This window comes from Crotalus tigris, unplaced genomic scaffold (genome assembly GCF_016545835.1).
Source record: "Crotalus tigris isolate CLP2741 ecotype Arizona unplaced genomic scaffold, ASM1654583v1 scf7180000024437.13266115, whole genome shotgun sequence".
Lineage (NCBI taxonomy): Eukaryota > Metazoa > Chordata > Lepidosauria > Squamata > Viperidae > Crotalus > Crotalus tigris.
Window position 1 is genome coordinate 1,120,001 of NW_024100606.1, and position 19,860 is coordinate 1,139,860.

General features: G+C 35.9%; 1 protein-coding gene across 9 annotated transcripts in view; it reads right to left on the reverse strand.

The window, feature by feature from the left end:
• The window catches only part of TLK2 (tousled like kinase 2), a 51,013-nt gene extending 31,693 nt beyond the window's left edge, over window positions 1-19,320 (reverse strand). Inside the window, exons 1-10 of one of the 9 annotated variants that reach the window (XM_039331634.1) lie at window positions 19,243-19,320; window positions 14,446-14,531; window positions 11,779-11,850; window positions 10,982-11,051; window positions 10,200-10,243; window positions 9,618-9,713; window positions 7,746-7,913; window positions 6,256-6,351; window positions 3,845-3,937; window positions 530-640 (exon numbers count right to left, since the gene is read on the reverse strand). In XM_039331634.1, coding sequence (XP_039187568.1) covers window positions 530-640; window positions 3,845-3,937; window positions 6,256-6,351; window positions 7,746-7,913; window positions 9,618-9,713; window positions 10,200-10,243; window positions 10,982-11,051; window positions 11,779-11,850; window positions 14,446-14,526 — 831 coding nt within the window. In that variant the 5' untranslated portion in view covers window positions 14,527-14,531; window positions 19,243-19,320. Of the gene's footprint in view, window positions 1-529; window positions 641-3,844; window positions 3,938-6,255; window positions 6,352-7,745; window positions 7,914-9,617; window positions 9,714-10,199; window positions 10,244-10,981; window positions 11,052-11,778; window positions 11,851-14,445; window positions 14,532-18,820; window positions 18,875-18,896 lie in introns of those variants that run through there. The other 8 variants (XM_039331635.1, XM_039331632.1, XM_039331631.1 and 5 more) reach the window with 8 other exon arrangements.
• Window positions 19,321-19,860: the final 540 nt, after the last annotated feature.

Below are 19,860 nucleotides of genomic sequence, written 5' to 3' on the forward strand. Positions count from 1 at the left end.
TCGAGGGTAGAGTCAGCTAGAGTTGCAGGGCTTGGTGGGGACCCCAGAATCAGCACACACAGCTCCAGCTGATAAGCACTGTGTGAAAAGGCCAGCTGGGCAGTGAGTGAATGCATGGGGGAGGAGATAAGATGATATAAAAGGAGGGGTTTTGGCGGGAAAGAGGAATGAGGAGGCAGAGGTGATGGGGAGGAGAGATGTTGGTGGGGCAAGCCTAAGGGAAAGGAGAAAGATAGGAGAGGTTTCTGTGTGGCAAGCCTGAGGGAGAGAAGGGGACAGCAACTGGCTCTTTGAGGGCAATCATAATGTTGATGTGGCCCTTAATGTAATTGAGTTTGACACCCCTGTTCTATTGCTTATTTTTTCAACATTCTAATGTTTTTATTAGTACCAGTTGATTCCAAACATTTGATGATGCAACTATGCAGTATATTATTATTATTACTACTTCTACAGTTATTATCTGAAACCTAATTATGCAGGTTATTGGGGTATAACTGCAAAACAAGTTGTGCTGGTTATAACTCACCTTTTCTACAAGTAGCTTCTTGCTCATTGTTACACACCTATTTAACCGTTCTTTGTATTTCTCAAGCATTTTCTGATGTTCATCTATCTGTCGTCTTAAGTCACAATTTGCCTGAAAATAAAATATCAAGCAGGTGAACAAAACAAAAATTACCCCATATTAGTTACAATTATCTTGCACAGATAAGGAGAAAAAAATTAAAGCTATCACAGTTACAAAATACAACAAAAAGTATTGTCATGCATACAATAAATTTGGATTTACCATTTACTTCAATTGTTTGAATCTCAAGGAGGGGAATTCATATCTCCTAGAGCAAGAAAGAAACGTCCATTTTGTCACTGCCTCTCCAGGTGGAGGAACCATCCTGGCTCCTCCTGGACTGGAGAATCAATGTGCAGCCACTCAACCCAGCATTATTTTTTCCTTTAGAAATCAGATGACTTACATTTAGAAAACATTATTAGCAACACTGGAGGAACAATAAAAAACAAGATCAATTTCCAGGTCAGCTAAGAATGCTTCCTTTGTCATTCTTCTTCCACAGTAATAATATAACTGCTCGATTCTTTTAAGACTGAAGCATTAAAATTGCAGAAATAAATATATAACACTGACATGAATGTTAATGTTTTGATGTGTCTCCTGGTTCCAAAAAAGTTTAACATGGGCTGTCCAAACTTGTATACCATTTGTGGGAATGTTACAAAGGCTTATTTGCTACTTGAATTCTTAAGCAGACATTCTACTATGCCAATCTGCAATCCAGTTCCTTTTCTCTGATAAATTATCAACTATGAAGGATGGACCAACAGTATATGGCTGTCAAAACACTATTATGCTCAAAAGAAAAAAGTCTAAGATCTCCAGGCTCCATTTAACAACCTCTGTCCCCCCTTCTGATCAGAATATGTAGAACTAAACTGGATCTATTGACAACTCCCAAATACTACAGAAATATGAAGCAACTAAAGAGGTCCCCTTCAGTTCTGCAATCACCCCCATGATTTTTCAAATAGGCAAAGGATATCTGAAAAAAAGGCATTTATGTTCTGATGTTGCCTGAGTGCAGTGCTGTCCAAACATGTAGAAATGTTTCCTCCATCTTGAGAAAATATGTGGATGAGCAAATAACAAAGATATGTCTGACTCAATTAGTGATGATGTTTATAGTAAAAGTGTAGCAAAGGTGTCCCTATTGTACTAGAATGTAAACATATGCCTCTGATAATAGAAATTAGAAAATATTTTCAAAGTATAACGCTACTACATATCTGAGAGAGTTCACGATTGCTTTAATTATTTTGGATCAGAATGATTTGAGCATTTTCATTCTGATGCCATGCTTGCCCTTTGAAACACTATCCTGCACCAAGGTCAATATGATCCTGGCCTGTTAGACTTCAGAATGATCTTAATGATCTGAATTTTTCCACAGATACTGGATCAGGTCAATGTATAAACTTACTCGATATTGTTTATTTATATCTGTCTTGTCCTCGGTATAATTGTTTCACTACCCATATCTTATCATTTTAATGGCAAAAAGTTACTAAATGGCTTTAAGGAATTTTAATTTGAAAATATTTGAATTATTTTTTGGATTATAAGATTAAGTAAAATTGTTATGAAGTTACTTACAGAATTTTAGGAAGAAGCCATGAAAATCTTTTTTTGATTCACTTCTCTGAACTAAAACTGGCTGAACTAAACCACAATCATATAAGCAATAAGAGCTTGTCCAATTGCTCATTGGCTGCCTGGCATCATACCCAGGAAGTAATTTAGTTTGTTGAGATTTTTTTTTTTATGTCTAAGCTTGATTTCTCCTAGAATGAAAATACATAGATTTTAATGCTTTGTGAATCTGTTTGAAGTCACAAGAGGAATAAACATTTTGGGCCATAAAAGAAGGGAAAAGGCAAATAATGTTTGTGTGGGTTTAACAGTTGAGACCATTCTGCTTTTAAAAAATCCACAGATGGTTCTGGGAAGGGCATGCAAGGAAATTGGGTGGTTTATAGGAATCCAGAGATTTTAAATTTCCCATCTTTTCCTAGTCCTTGGCAACTGCAGTATAATAGTACTGTATGAGAAAAATGTTAAGAAAAGATTATTAAGAAGAAGAGGATTCAGAAAGCTTTATTAGTTTCTTTCAGAAATGGATGATTCCACACATCTTTCTAAGCTAACAAATATTTCAAATGGATCACTTTTGCATGCTATATAATCTAATTCCCTCCTTTCCTATAATGGGGAAAGGAATGAGAAAACATCTTGCAGGTTACCACTGGCACTGCCTTGATTTCTACCCTAAGATTAAAGCTAGCCATATGGAATATTCTTTGTTGAAAGACAAATTTCTCTCAACTTGAGGAAAACAATAGCTTGGAAGAGAAAATGTGTTCCCCTTGAGATATTCTTTCCGCCCTAAACTGACAATTCATAACTGAGTAAACAGACTATTCTTAATTTTCTCTAGGAGGGAACATTGCATATTGGGGCGAGGGAAAGGAATATAGAAAAGATGGAAATTAAGGCAATATTTACAAATAACAAAAGAAAAAATCCCAGATGTGAATTCTGTAAGAGCTCCAAGCTATTCCAATCAATCTGTTTGATAGATGTGGGAATTTTCCCACAGCGAAAGACAGTTGAAAATCTGACTTTTCTTATATGTTCCACCTGAAACTACTAAACTGAGGTTAAAATGCTCTATGTGGTATTCAGGAATATACAGAAGACAATAGCAAAATTTCAGATTGCTCAACTATTTGGAACACATAGAATTACTGTTTAATCAAAAATAATTGTTCAGTTGTAAGAAACTTATATATTAGGATTTGATTGTGTTTAAGGAAAATGTTTTGCAAGTTAAAACTAATTACAAAAGTTATCAGAATACAATCCATTTAATGACATTTTTTATTAAGTGTCACAAGCTATTTTAGTATTTTTTTAATGCAGTAAATTACTGACAACCCTTCTAGATGTTCAAATTAAAAAATATTTTGTAGAAGAAGTGTAGAAAGGAGGGAGCTTGTTTGAGTATTAAGATTGTAAAGCTCTTGAATGAATCTAGAGATACATATTTATCAAGAGAGGATACAATTCCCTTATCAAAGGCTTTTCACGTAACTGATTATATGTCATCAATTCAATGTCAACCCTTAGTGATTGCTTAGATTTTCTCCATGATAGCCTATTTCCATTTACATAACTACTACATAATACCCTTAACTTCTTACCTACATATTATATATATATTCTATGGCTTGAAATTTGAATATAGGATGTAGAATTACAACTACTTACCCTTAATAAATCATCTATTCTGCCTTCTTTTTTCTCCAGATCAGAGTTCTTACTGTTTTCTAATGCAGATAATTTCTCCATTGTAAGATCAGACTTGAGAGGGAAAAGAAAAGTTCTTAAGAAATGATTTACATAGTCAAATGTGTTATGAACACAAAAAGTAGCAAATATTTCTGATGTGTAAAGTAACATAATCAAAGATTGGAATGTCTTACAATTAACCAGGAAGATTATTATTAAACAAAATCTGATGAAAAATATAACTAAACCTGGACTTCCCAACTTTTTTTTTTTTTTAAAGCCTTCTCTGGTCTAAAGAAATGGCTTGATTTTTCCTATATTTATTTATGGTATTTCTATGCTGTTTTACTCCAATTACTGAATGAATAACAAATCTGGGAAAACTATTTCAATATTGAAGAAACCGAGAGAAGAAACATATAACCAGACCACACAAGTACTATGTTTTTGATTTCCACAAGCTCACAAACACGTATGAAATAAAGGGAATTCTCCCAGAAGATGCAATCCATAAGAGGGATGCTATAGAAACTTCAAAATCAATGAAACTACGACAGTGTCTACAATTTGTCTGTGAACATGGTTTTCATTTTTCCTATGCATTTTATGTAAGAACACATTGGATTTGGATTAGATAAGGCTCATATTGCATAGGAAAATTCTGCAATAAAAGCATAGTCACCTTAAAGACTAAGATACCCCGATTACTTCCTCATCCAGCCAAAACCTACTATAGGTTCGTAATATTTTATTTATGAAATTTCTATACTGCCCATCATATTTGCATGGCTTTGTGAAGTTTACAAGTTTACAAATAAAACAGTAGCTCTTGAAAACTTGCCAAGTTGATAAAATTTTGAGAGACAAAAATAGCATAATATAACATACCGTAAATGCCGGCGTACAAGGCGACCTGGCGTATAAGACGACCCCCGTCTTTATAGCCGGGCCGCATTCCTAGAACATCGTCTTTTACGACGGAAACTACCAGTATTTCCGGCGTATAAGACGACTCGGCATATAAGACGACCCCCGTCTTTGGCGCCGATTTCAGCGCTCGCGGAAGTCGCCTTATACGCCGGCATTTACGGTACATAACATAGGCCAATGGTGGCGAACCTATGAACAGTTGCCTGCGGTGGCACTCAAGAGCCCTCTCTGTGGGCACGTGTGCCATCGCCCCAGTCCTAGGCCTTCAGCTGGGTTTTATAAAACCTTTTCACTTTAGGCCTCCGCTGCCGTGTACAAAAAAAAAAAAAAAAAAAGGTTCAATCAGTCAGTCAATTTCAACTTCTCGTGGGGGAAAAAAAAGAATCTTGCAAAGTTTGAATTGGCTGATTGAACTTTTTAGTGCCACCCAGTCTGCCGTTACTACAGCAGCCACGCCCACCCAATGGGCCACACCCACCCAGCACCCGACGATTGTATAAGTGGGTTTTGGGTTGCAGTTTGGGCACTTGGTCTCTAAAAGGTTCGCCATCACTGACATAGTATAACAAACAAAAGATCTAAAGAAACAAAGCAGAGCAACAACAAAGTTTAATAGAAGTTCTAGCCTTGGGAAAAGGCAAAAACTGCAAACAATATATAATATTGTTTGGGCTTTCACTTATAAAAGCAGGTGATTTTTAAATATTCTGAAAATGGTAAACTAGGTTTCCTAAAACACATTGTCCTCTAACTGAAAAATGTTCCTTCCATATCCTCAGCTATATAAGGCTATGATAGGGCTTGCATGAGTTTGTATTTAAAGTTATAACTGTAAAGCAATCAGCAGCAAAAATGAAAGCAAGGAACTTCCTAAATGGCACAAATTTTAAAAGAAAGATTTTCCAATATTGTCCTGATCCAGGCAAACGAATCCTTTAAAGAACTGTGAAACCTAAGTTAAGCAGAAATATATCGTATACTAAAGATGAGCAAATCTGTAGCTAAAATATGAAATATAAAATATGTAAAATATCCATTTTACAAGGTGGAAAAAAACAGAACTAACATTTTCATTGTTAAAGCAAAACAAAAGATTATGTTAATCATTCAAAGGGGAGAAGCTGCTGATTAAAGAACATGATAGCAGTTGGAAGGTTGAGCAGGAACAAAAGTAAAATTATTCTGGAATATGTTGTCCAATATAGACTATTTTACTTCAAAACAGCCTCTAAAGCTAAAACGTTCTTAGACAGAATAATCACAATTGAGTAAGTTTGGATTTTTTTCTGACTGTATTATGTCCTTACATCAAAGTTTCCATTTCTTTTTCTACTAAAAAGTGAAAGATTTACATGATCTAAAGAGAAGCAAGAATATATTTCTATTTATTTCTCAAATGGACAATATATTTGATTCCAATCAGATATAACTTTGCACTATGTTATGCATTAGTCTTGTACCTGTGTGTGTTTGTATTGGATGGAAATCTGTTTTTGAGAGCAGCAGGAATGCTCTGTGTTTCCTGAAACTGCAGACGAGGGACTACCTTGCTGGGTCTGTAATAAGAAGAGATGCAGCATGTAAGTTATAGATACAGTATTTTACAAAATACATTCTTCCCCACTGTTATTTGAAAGAAAAATCTTTAAGCTAACTATATCTGTTGTGATCAACCTTAAGAAGCAGCAAGTTGCATACCCATTTTTTCCCTAGTTCTGTACTTAAAGATAATCCAATAAGAGAGATCAGGAATATCTTTTTAAACTTTGTGTAAAGACATGATTCATCCTGGATTATCACTCTTGTGTCAAAGTTCAAGTTTTTCTGCTCATACAAATAATGTAAACTGCATTAACATTTATACTAAAACAGTTCAAATACTTTTTTTGAAAGGATCTTTTTTTTAAAGTTTGACAAAGTGCTGGCTTCTGTGACAATGGCTTGAATAGTAACCTCTAAAATTAATTTTGTTCCTGAAGATGAAAGTCCCTTCCTCTGAATATATATCAAGAAGAATATATATCAAGAATATATATATCAAGAATTTGAAAAAGCATTGCAGAAAAGAAGGAATTGAATGATTGATGAGGAATAACTAATAAATGGTTGGCTTCTAAATAAAGTTGAATAGCCCCAAATTAACATTCCATATTTTTATAGAAACAATTTTGATTCATCTTCCAAACAATTTTTTATAATAACGATACTGTAGCTTATCATTACTTCCAACATCTAAAATTCCTACAAAATAGGAAGTAATAGTTTTAATATATTGGGATTTAGGTTTTGAGCCTTTGAAGTACTGTTTCATCATCATGTAAGCATGGAAACTATGCAAATGCTGGAATATGCAGGAGATGAGAGATGATCACTGCAGAAGAAAGAAATATCTTTGTCAAAAAATAAGTACTTAAATAAAGGACAATTCCAAAATAATTCTATGTGGAGGGATTATTATTATTATTTGCCATTATACTGTTATCAACTGCAGCAATCGAGAACCAGAAAGAAAATAGATTCTACTGCAGCAGTGGAAATTACCTACTGTCTAACCATACCTGATCCTTTCAGCCCCCCTTGAGGGGTCTATGACAATTTGCCGTGGCAAACTCACTACAGCCAACTCATTGCAGGACAACCCGCCACGGCCAATGTGCCGCAGGACAACTCGCTACACTAATATCAAAGAAATGGTAGAATAGAATCATTAACGAAAGGATGCAAAAGAAGGGACAGAATGAAATGTGAATGGCAAAAATTAAAATATTTTTTATTTATTTTAAATAATTAAATAGAACTATTAAATTGCCCCGTAGTGAGTTGCCTGTAGTGAGTTGTCCATGGCGGAATTGTCCATGGTGAATTGGCTGTGGCAAATTGGCCATAGCAAGTTAGCTGTGGCAAGTTGTCCCATTCCAACCCTGGAGTTTGGTCATTAGGCCTTGCTCACCGAAGCAAATGGAAAACAGAGATTTGTACCCCTCTGCGCCAGCTGCTCGCCCTCTAGCCGTTGTTTTGCTATCATTGTCGATACCAGAGTTGGGAGAGCAGAATGCTCCTCTGGCACTTCCTTGGCTGCACTGCTGTCTACTCCGTAAAGTGGTTGCTCCATTCGCCGCTGTAATACATTATCATCATAAAAAAAGGCTATGTGGAAACAGTTATAAAACTGAGCCATGCAGTAGCTTGGACACAAAGCTAGTAAAATGTTTTTTTCAGGGAGAAAGATACATCTAAAAAAAGCAACTTTTAGAGTACTCTCCACATTTTTCTTAACAGAATGAAATGATCAGTTTTTTCTATTATAAATGTTATATTAGGAATGCATGCTTGAGAAGCAGAAGCCTAGGTTCATGTGATACCTTTTGAATGCTTCATCTTCATTTCTGAAGCTCCAAGAATCATCAAAAATTAACAAAACCAGATTGCCAATAGTCTATTGCTAACTGTGTGATTTTATTATATTAAAACAAAATAAGATAAAAAAATAAGTTCATTAAAGCCACAGATGGCCCAATAAACTGGACACTGGGGGGAGAGTCTTTGTTCTTTCTCATAGTATTAATTACCACCTGGTCTTATAGCCACAGAGGTCTTGATTTTTAAAAAATAAATTGATGCTCCTCCCCTTCCAGATAGTAAAAAGTTAAATATTCCTATTGACTCTAATGCACTATACTCTTATATTTCATTAAAATCTTCCCCCAGAATATATTGGTTAGCTTTATATTATACCTTTTCTTCAGAAACTCAAGTTGTTCATTTTTTCTCCACAATAGCAAACTGATTTTTTAAATATCTTTATACTTTTGGCTTCCTTGTAATAGAAGCCAAAGACAGCAGGCAGGCATACGTGTGCGCATATGTGCACGTGCACGCACGCACACACACAAACACACACACACAGCAAATAAATACTCTTAAGCTCCACTGCCTCTATCCTTAGGATCATTTACTGGACTCAAGAGTTCTCTCAGGTCTTGACAAAGACCATATAACAATGGATTTAGATAAAAAAATGTTTACACAAGCATCCTCAAATACCATCATCTCATTTCTTTTCTTATGGTAGCAGGCTTAGTAAAGGGCCACATCCTGGACTCTGAGAAAAATAAACCTGTGTTTAAACAGAATATTAAGAAAAATCTGCCAATGGCACCTTCTGCTTGAAAGGCACATGTAGGAAATCATTGCCAAAATCCTGACAATAAGCACAAAGGGTAGCTGCAATATGAAACTTCAGAACTGAGCTGTCAACTATGACCATGCATATACAGAATAGAATATTTTAGCAAATATACTTGTGTACCTGCATGTTAAAACATTTTGCCTAAAATGTGATAATCTTCTTCATTTCTTTGAATAAGCTATGAAAACACTTGCTAGTCATACTTCCAAGATTAATCTTTTTAAGAAAGGCAAAATACATATATTTCATAATAGTAGAGACAGAAAGATAAGTATCAAAAGTCAACACAGGCATTTATTTTCCTTTATGGTGAACCTTAATTCCTTTTAACACGAGTCCGTTTACAACAAACCAACATATGGATTTGTCAGTATCAGATTGCAGCTTTAATAACATTTACTCACACTTGTACTATATGACTTAGTTATGTGAAATAGAAGCCCTAGTCAGAATTGGGTTATACAGACAATGGAAGCTGAGAATTAACATAGAAGGACAGGAAAGGAAGGCAAAGAGATTCTACTATATAATCCTAGAAAATCTGCACTGTTTCTATCACATATACATATTAACAGATCTATAAATGTGCTCGGAAAATTCTCAGGATACTACTCTATCCTATTAGGTACTTACGGGTAAAGGATTAGATAAGGAATGTTGTGGTGAAGATCGCGCTACTGGTGGCACACTTCTACCAGGGCTTGTTCCTGGACCACTTCCACCAGCAAACTAAAGCAAAGGAGGAGAAAAAAGAAAAAATCAGTTACTTCAGGAATATTCTGTACAGCGGGTCAAATGTAGAAGTACAATCAAATTATGTCTGTGAAGGGATTAAGAAAGTAATCAAGACAAATTGCCTGAAAAAACGTAATCATATATTTTCAAGGGCCTACTACTGAGAAGTATACATAGAATTTGGAGGTTGTTTCTTAAACTAATTCAACATACACACACACACACACAAAGAGAGAGAGAAAGTTCTTTGATATACCGTCTATTCCGGCGTATAGGACGACTCGGCGTATAAGACGACCCCCGACTTCGGCGCCGATTTCCATGCCTAGAAAGTCATCTTATACACCGGAAACTACCGTAATTTCCGGCGTATAAGACGACTCGGCATATAAGATGACCCCTGACTTCGGCGCCGATTTCCACGCTTTAGAAAGTCGTCTTATACGCCGGAAAATATGGTAAGTTGCAAAATGGGCTTACCTCAAAATAGTCACTAATTTTATGCCCCCTGGGAGTAATTTTGTCTGGAAAGAAAAACAAACAGCATTACCATAAGTTATATTAAATTAAATACTTTGAAAATACTATAATACTTTTTTTTACTGAAATTGTTTTCATTTTGAGATATAAATCAGTATATATGGATAAAACTCTAGAAACATATGCAACCAAAAATAGCTCCCAACAGATAAACTGAAACAAAATTTCCTCTCAGTTTCCCCTAGCCTCTTCCTAGAAGAATACTAAAAGGAATAGAAAAAGATATTATAAGAAAAAAAAAAACAGACACATGCAAGAAAAAAATGTGTACTTATGCAAAGCTGGTCAGTGGAAAAGGGGAAAGAAAGAAAAATAATCATACACATATGAGGAAGACATTAAAGAAACAATTCAATACAAGAGCAACAATGGCAGACCAGAGAAATATGCAAATGCTGCTGAATACAATTTAAAATTAAGAGCTTCTGGTTGTGCTTTATGAACATATTATAGCTTTAGAAAAAATAAACAGCAGAAAAGACACATTTACTTAAGTATCAATTACAATTTAAAGTAACATTCTTCAATTACCATTTGCAATATAGCCCATTTTAATATAACTTTTCCAAGAAATGTTCCAAAATAAAATATAGCATATATTATATAATTTTATTATCTAATATCATAATAATTTCACGATATATTAGAAAATTGTTGCATATGTTCTGTATATATCTGCAGAAAGCCATCAATTTTTTAGAGATCCTAAATAAAAGTCTTACTTTGACTGGTTTCAAATGGTTCACCTTTTCTTTTTCTATTGCGCTGATCATTCTGTTTTTTTTCAGGAGTCTTAAAAGAGTCAAAAAAATCCCAAATGATTTTCTACAATTATCCAAGGATTTAAGGTCACAACTTTTTAAAAAAATGAAATATAGTTATCAACAACTCTTCCACAGGTATTTTAAGTTTCAAAACAGGTTACATTTCTCCTTTTTTGTATTTTTAGATGTAATTATGGAATACTATAATCAGCAAATAACCAATTACTCATTAGTGAAAATTAATTTAGTTAAGTTGCTGCAATAGTCCTGAATTAAGCATCATTTTTTATTGTCAAAGATTAAATTAAGACTTTTTGGTCAAAGTTAACTGCAATATATGCAGTCCTCCATTTATGATTGTTTAAAATTATAACAGCCTTGGAAAAGATGAGTTACAACTGTCACATTGCCTTTTGGTCATATGATTGCAAATTAGGCACTTAGCAACTGGTTCACATTTTCAACAGATGCAGCATCTTGTGCTCACATGATCAAAATTTGTAACCTTCTCAGCTGGCTTCTGATAAGCAAAGTCAATTGGAGAAGCCAGATTCACTTAAAGACTGTGTGATTCATTTAGTGATTCCAATAGTATGCTTAAATGTCTACAGTGATTTGTTCAATAAGCACATAGTCGCCATAAAATTGGGTCTGGTCATGTAGTGGGACTTGCTTAATAACCACATCACTTAGTGGCTGACATTCTGGGCGAAACTCATCTATGAGGATTATTTGAAAAATATCACTTTAGTTACCTCCAGTTCCTTGTCACTCAGGGAACCCACACTGCACAAACTCTGATTGGAAGATTCATTGTTCAAAGGACCCTAGTGTAAAGGAAACAAAAGAATGTTACTAACAGGAATTTTTTTCTTCTTTAAATCAACTGCATATTTGACCATGAAAGTCACTGATAATTAAACTATAAATTATGACAATTCAGATTGTTATCTCTCTTTCTAGTATAACACATAGAAACACTGTTAGTTCCTTGATCTGGATGTTTGAGATTTAATCATTTCAAAGAACGTTAACCTTCAGACAACCAAGACCATGACCTTCTTGAATCCATTATTGCCATTAGAGTTTTTACCATTTAGAACTGCCGGCCCACGGGCCGGATGCATTACGCCAAAACTAGGCCCACCCCATTGCTGGCAATGGGGAAAAAGTCCTGATATGTGACGTCGCGAATTTAACATGCCTGATTTAGAATGATATTTTACTGACAATGTTACCAGCATATGACTTTTGAATTATATGCTGTGGTAACTTCTTGTTCAGATAATTATGGTATTAAGAGCAGTCAGATCTGAATGAAGCTCACAGCGTATCTCCCCCTAAAAATATCAATTAAGTATTTAAATTCAAAAATACAAATGTAGAGGAATCAGAAATCTGTAGTAAACCTCCCAACAATATATTAATAAACAACCCAAAGTAGACTATCTAATTTTGAACCACTTTTTGTAAAGTATTGGTAATATAAATGAATTAAAATATATAGGACCAGATAAATTATTTTCCAGGGTACTAAAGAAATGACCAGAAATGAATGGAGACTGATTTACTGTGATCTATGAGAACTCCTAGAGAACTTGCAAGGTTCCTATAACTAAAGGAGAACAAATATTATCCCTTTCTTCAAAATAGAGGAGAATTTAGGAAATTACAGACTTGTCAACCTGATGTCATTACTGGACAAGGTCCTCAGATTATTACATATTTGTGAGCACTCAGGTAAGATTGTATCAATTAACGAAGTCAGAATGAGTTCATCAGAAACAATTAATGGCAAACTTGCCTTTATCTTTCTTAACAGTACTAGTTTAATAAATTAGGCAATGCTATTTTTATAAGATCAGCAAAGCATTCTACAAAGTCTCATATGATACCTTTATTAATAAAATGGTAAAATATGTGGTAGACTATAGGATAAGTTACAAATTGTTAGATGAATTTCTACCTGGCTGAATAACTATTAAGCAGAATACCATAGCACTCTGCTTCAGGTCATCTGCTATTCAACACTTTTTTATTAATAATCTGGATGAAGAGGTTAAAAAATGGGATTATCAGATGTATGTTACACACACAAAAAAGTGGTTAACATTTTAGAAAACTGAAAAAAAATAGAAGCATGAACAGGCTAAAATGAATAGGGTCAAATTTCATGGAGAAAAGTAAATGATAGCAACTTGGGAGAAAACAAATGAAAGGGGGAAACCCACCTTGATAATATAACTGTGAAAAGAATATGAATCTTCTAGCAAAACACACACTGAGTATTAGCTAACAGCGTGATAGTCACTAACAGCACCAAATTTAGACAACTGGATGTAATTGTCTCATTCTATTTTGTCTCTATCAAGCCCTACTTGGAATACTGTTCTGGGCACAGCAGTGTAAAATGAGCACTGACAAACTAAAAGAAATTTGACAAAGTTGAAGACTAGAAACCAAGTTCTAAAAGGAATAGTAAAAGTAACTATTTTAGTTTGCTTAAAAGACTGTTAAGTTTCAGATAGGGTTGTCATATTGCTGAGAAAGTAGACCCATCTACTAGAGATGGCAGATCTAGAACCAATAAGTTACAACTACATAGAGACTTGGATTAGATATTAGGTTTTATTTCATGACAGCTAAACCTGTCAATCACTAGTACAGGCTGTCTATAAAGTGGTACTTCTACTATATATGATAATTTATTCTGAAAATTTGGAGGATGCCTGTAAGAATGAATTTTGGAGGATGTGGTAATGCAGCTAGTTACTTTAATTATTTTGGAATTTGTAAGTTTATTTATTTATTTATGAGACTTATATACCGCTTTAAGTGCAAGCACTCTCTAAGCGGTGTACACCAGTAAGCAATGTATATATATATATTTACATTGCCCCCAACAATCTGGGTCCTCATTTTACCTACCTCGGAAGGAAGGAAGGCTGAGTCAACCTTGAGCCGGTGAGATTTGAACCACTGACCTGCTGAACACAGTCAGCTAAAGTGGCCTGCAGTACTGCACTCTAACTGCTGCGCCACCTCGGCTCATTTGAATTTTAGTTGAATTTTAGCTACATTTTTTAATGTTTTATTTTATCTATGTGGCCGTTTCCCCTTTACTAATTACACAAGTCTTGTTTAGAGTGTGATTTAAAAAGGCCAGTCACAACTATCTTGATTTTGAAGATGCAGCTCAGTAGACCATCAACTTATATGGCTTGGGCAAGTTCCATTACTATCATACTTATCACTAAAATCAACAGGTTGATAATAGGACTTTAAATCATTTCTTTTGTGTGAAATATGATCATGTGGATCTTGACTGTATCCCTATTTGACATATTCCCATCTAATAAAATGTTACCAAAACATGAAGAGATGTACATACAATTAGCCAACTGGTTATGCACATAACTAACCTTAGCAACACCTGCTCCAGTAAACCTGGCCTCTAACAGTTCCTGCCGTCGTGGATCCAGGCTATGCAATTCTTCCATCATATCTGCTAATAAAGAACATAGAACACTTTAAGAATAAACAATACTCTTCTAATTACTATTGATATGAACTTGTTTACACAACTACCCATAAGGGATTTTCATGGTCCAATATTAATTTATAGTGATACCACTAGAACAGATATATCAAAGTAGCATTTGCATTTCTATAAGGTTAAATATTCTTTTGTTCAGGTTTAGTTAGTGCATTAATTTATTATTTATTTGTATTCTGTCTTCATTATTTTTACAAATAACTGAAGGTGGTTAACATACTCAACATATCTTCCTCCTATTTTCCCCACAATAACCCTGCTGTGAGATGAATTGGGCTGAGAATAGTGACTGGCCCAAAGTCACACTGCTGGCTTTCTTAGCTAAGCCATGGGTTGAAATTACAATTTCCTGCCTTCTAACTTGGTGCCTTAACCACTAGACCAAACTGGTTCTTTACATTAATTTGTATATATGTATATTATACAACTGTAAGAATGTGGTACAATTACTTTCTCCTTTTAAATGAACATAGTTCCAATGGACTTTTTTAAATTTAGTCACTTATCACTTATTCAGTTCAATTATCTATGGTTTACTAAATAAACGATAATTGACTGGGTTCAGTCAACATGCTAAGCCAAAAGCTATGTTTATAAATTGCAACAGCTAAGTTTATATAGCATACTTAAACAGCTTAGTCTAAAAGTGCCTTAAATCTCCATTACTGTAGCAAAAGACTACAGACGAGCTGGAGCTATTGAACTCCAACTGCAGACCAATGCTGTAAAAAACACATGTATAGAAAAAGGAGGTTTATTTATAGATCTATAGCATAACTGCAGAGAAATAATACAATTGTATATGTACGTAGAGTACCATAATGTGGTCTAAAACGACTGTACCTATCAGATATTTCCTTGTAACAAAGGAGTATACAATTGCATCAAATATTGTCATTGCTCATCATTAACTATTCTTCACATCAAACCACAGAAAACATGACTTGCTTTTACTATCCAAAATATTCAGAAATAGAACAGATAGCTCCTTCAGACAGATGATTGAAGGACTCCCTTCTGATATGTTCATTTCATTCATATGTTCAATTAACTGGGAGGGACAAGTTCCAACAAAAGGCACATAAGCAACCCGATATATGAAATTGTATAAGATACAACTCCAAAATGATCTTATACACACATTAGCAATTGCATGTTCTTAGAAACTCAATTTTTAATCACATTTCCCTCTAAAACTGACATTATCTTTGGGAAATAACTAGAATATAGCAAATATCCTTTTTAAAATTTAAAATGCAAATATATTCATAAACAAAATAGTTACTTTATGTCCTCCATTGTATAATTATTAATTGACCTCTAAATTTTTTAGAGTGCAACAGAAATGAGACCATGATTGGTTAATAAGAAGCTTTTACTTTTCATTTTCTACTGATTAAATTCTACTCAGCTCTACCAGGAACATATTGTTAGGGTATTAAACAATGATAGAACAAGGTTCTCAAAATGTGTATTGTGAATCTTCAGGGCTTTTTTTGTCATAGAACACCCAGAACGGAGTTCTGGCACCTTTTTTGGATGGAACCTTGTAGGGTAGGCAAGACAGGTTGTATGATGTGTGTGAGTTCCAGCACTATTTTTTTTTTTTTTTAACAAAAAAAGCACTGTGAATTTTTATGGGTTACCAGCAATTTAGAAGGAAGAAGAAACATTGTTTAAAACTTGTAAGGCCTATGCAGGCAAAGCTGGAGCATTGTCAAAAGTCACTCCTGCTTTGCTTGGGCAAACCCATAATGGGAATCCTGGCAAAGCAGGCAGCAGATCCTGAAGTGAACTGTAATCCATTTACACAGGCAAAGTCCAGAGGAAGTTTTGAAAAATAGCTGAATCTGTGGATCTAACCATCTGTCAGAACAATTCACCAATCATGAGGTTTTTTTTAACCTTTTAGTTTTATTCATGAGAATAGCCAAATTCATGCATCATTTAAGGCACTATACTATTGCAAACTTTAGAGAACATCTTAGTTATAGAACTAAGAAATGGAAGTGACAGTGATAGAAATGGAGGTGACAGCAAAATTTTGCGTGAACAGTTTCAATGAAATAAGTAAACAACTGATTTTAAGCAAAATGGCATAACAGAGAGATATCAGATTGACTAATTCATACATTTCCAAACACTTTATTCCCAGATTTGTTCTATTTTCATTTCCCCAACAAATGATAAGGCACTGAATCACTCAGCATCTAGCAACATGCTTAGGAGGAATATTCCTGAAGGGCAGCAAATGCCCTTTAGAGAGAGAGAGAGAGAGAGAAAGCACAATGACATCATACCAATTATTCTCTTTGCTTTTTATTTTACTCCAATATCACTTCTCTGGAAGATTTCTGTAGAAGAAAACCATCTATGGATATTGTTAAAGTTCAGTGGCCATTATAAAAACGGAGAGATTTTTTTTATAATTTAACACCACATAGTACAACAAATACCTAAAGTACTGTTTTCTCCCATATAAGGTTATAGGTTGTTACATTTTCTGGACAAGTTTATCTCTAAGATCTGCCAACATCAGAGCTAGGTTTACTCTGGATTATGGGGCAGTCTGTTTGGAATTCCCTATCTAAGAAGATTCACTTCATCCTACTAGCACTTCAAATGGTAGATTAAGATTCCCCATCCCCACTAAACATCAGTTATTCCCTCTATTCTTGTTAAATCTTTCTGAGATTTTATGTTAATTTATTTTCAAATATTTTAATAGATGGATGCAAATAATTGAGATATCAGAATGGTATACTATTAGAGGGGAATGTCTAATGAATTTATGAACCAAAGACTTATAGAGGTAGCTTCTAATTATGTAAAGAAAAAATCTGCAAATGATGTAACATCCAAGAAAATGAATTTGGGAACAGAGAATGTTTAAATAAATCCTTTCCTAAATTACAATAATATAATATTTTAAGGAGATCTAATTATTTACTCCTCTGCATTCCCATCAGAACCTTTGACAAAAAGAAATTGAGAAATTAATCCAGTTTGTTTGAAGGATGGGTGGTAGCAGTAAGCAGTGTGTTAGTGGAGAAGTGTTCCTTTCAGCTTTCTCCAATTTAGTGTAATTCCACATGTGCTGGGATTACAAATTGCAGATTTCCAAATAGCATACCATACTTTCTAGGAATCTGGAGAATTCATTGTAATACATGTGGAGGGTACCAAACTGAAGAAAGCTAGCTAAGTCATCTTCAAGCACTGACATGAAAAAACAATCCACTTTTAATTTATAAACCTATTAGGTTTTATATGAAGCCATCACACTTTTTCTGTTCTTTTCATAAGTACATTTACTGTACTCTTCCTTTCCATTTCCAAAGATACATTGTTAACATTTATTTAACCTAGTTTTCTAAAATACAACATTCATATGGGGGCTTACAAATTTCTCATAGTTATTGGCTGCTCCTAATGGTAATAAATATAAACTAGATCTTTGAGACCTAAATATCTGTGTGAAACACCTGGATACATTACAAACTATTTTCACTAAAACGTACACTCTCCCAAATTTTTAACAGAGAAGTTGACAAGTAGTAACTTGGGAGTATCAGCTCTTAAAAGTAATTGTTCATTCCAAATGACACAAACAGGAATTCATCCATCTAACTTAGATCTAGAGGAACAGTCCCTCCCCTCCTTTGAACACCTTTTAATTAATTAACCGGCCCCAAACATACCCAAACTTCCAGCTGAAGTTACTACTACTCTTCCTGGCTTTCCCTCCCCCGTGGACTTGGTCGCAGCCATCTCGGTACCTACAGGATACACCCAAATAGCTCCACACTTCTAGGCCAAGATTCAATCCTTGAAGCTAGGCCTAGCCAACCTTTAACGGCACCCCGAGTTTCGCTTAAGGAGTAAGCGCGACCCCATCACTCCGAGAAAAGAGTAACGCTAGTCTCTCCCACCCACCACTTTTATAGCCGCGAGGACAGCTCCCCCCAACCGACTAGAACGCTCCCATAGCAACAGCCGGGCATTCGCCCCCCATTACTCGCCCTCTCGCAACCCTCAGATGTGCCCCCTTTTAACTCTGTAAAGTAGGCCGGCCCCAAGGCCCGCAAATTTAGTCGCCATGCGCGCCTATCAGTTTCGTCCCCCCCAATAATATCTTCACTCCCCAATTGATTTAAAAAAATTTTTAAACATAAACTCTTATCTACCCGCGGCCTATAAAATACACAAGCGTGTGCTGGTAATGCCCCCCATAACGTTACCATAGCAACAAGAACCCCGTTTCTGAGGCTTTGCACGGTGTGTGTGTGCGCATTCCCCTTTCCTCCGCATAGTTACCATCGTAGCAAGCAGGCGAGGGGCTCCGAGGCCCGGAGAGTCGACAGCAACCTCGTTCCCGGCGATATCTGCACAGCAATGAAGGCAGCGGAGCGGAAGAGGAAAAAGCGAACCCAAGGCCAGCGTCCCCCTCCCTTTAAAAGATACGTACATCACCGCCAAAGAGGCTTAAGTAGTTGCAGGAGCACCACGTCCCAACCCCGAGGCCTACAAGGAAGACCGGAAAGGAGACCGGCCTGCTTACCCACCTACCAGCCACAATCTTGATGGCTATGGAGAGAAGTGAGTCCTTTTTCTCTCCCAGCAATGTGGGGATGAGTGACTGATTCACGGGGACGCATCTCACCTGTGGTGGCTCGGCTTCACTCCTAGCTAGCCAGCTGCGGGGCCTTTTTTTTTTTTTTTTTTGCCACAAGGAGAAGATGGTGAGGGAGAGAAGGAAGGACGGGGGGGGGGGGGGAGAAGCAGCTGCGGTGCCTTCTCAGCAGAGAATACAGGCCGAAAAATCCTCGGCCTCGCGTAGTCTATGTCCCCGACAAAGGTAGCTTCGCTCCCGGGAGGAATGAGGGACTCTTCACCTCCTTTCCCCCAAGGAACAGATTACAGAGGGAAAGGGGGTGGGATGGGAAAGGGGGTTACAAAAAAAAAGGCTAGTCAGGTGTGTGTGGGGGGGGATTGCAAGTTGCGATCGATGGGGGGAAGGGCACCCCCCACATTTCACTTTTTCTCCCCCCCTTCTCTACACCCCCTTTCCCCCCGCCCTTCATTATTTAGTCATTTTTTTAAGCCCAGCCCTGGATCGATTGGTGCAAAAAAACCGGGGGAAAAGCACTACTTGTGAAAATGCATATTGTCTCGCGAGATTTGCACTTGGGGGGGAGTTGATGGTGAGAAAAGGTTGGGGGAGGGGAGAGGTCAGGCAAAGGAGGTGCTAAAAGCGTGGGGTGTGGCGGTGGGTTTGTGG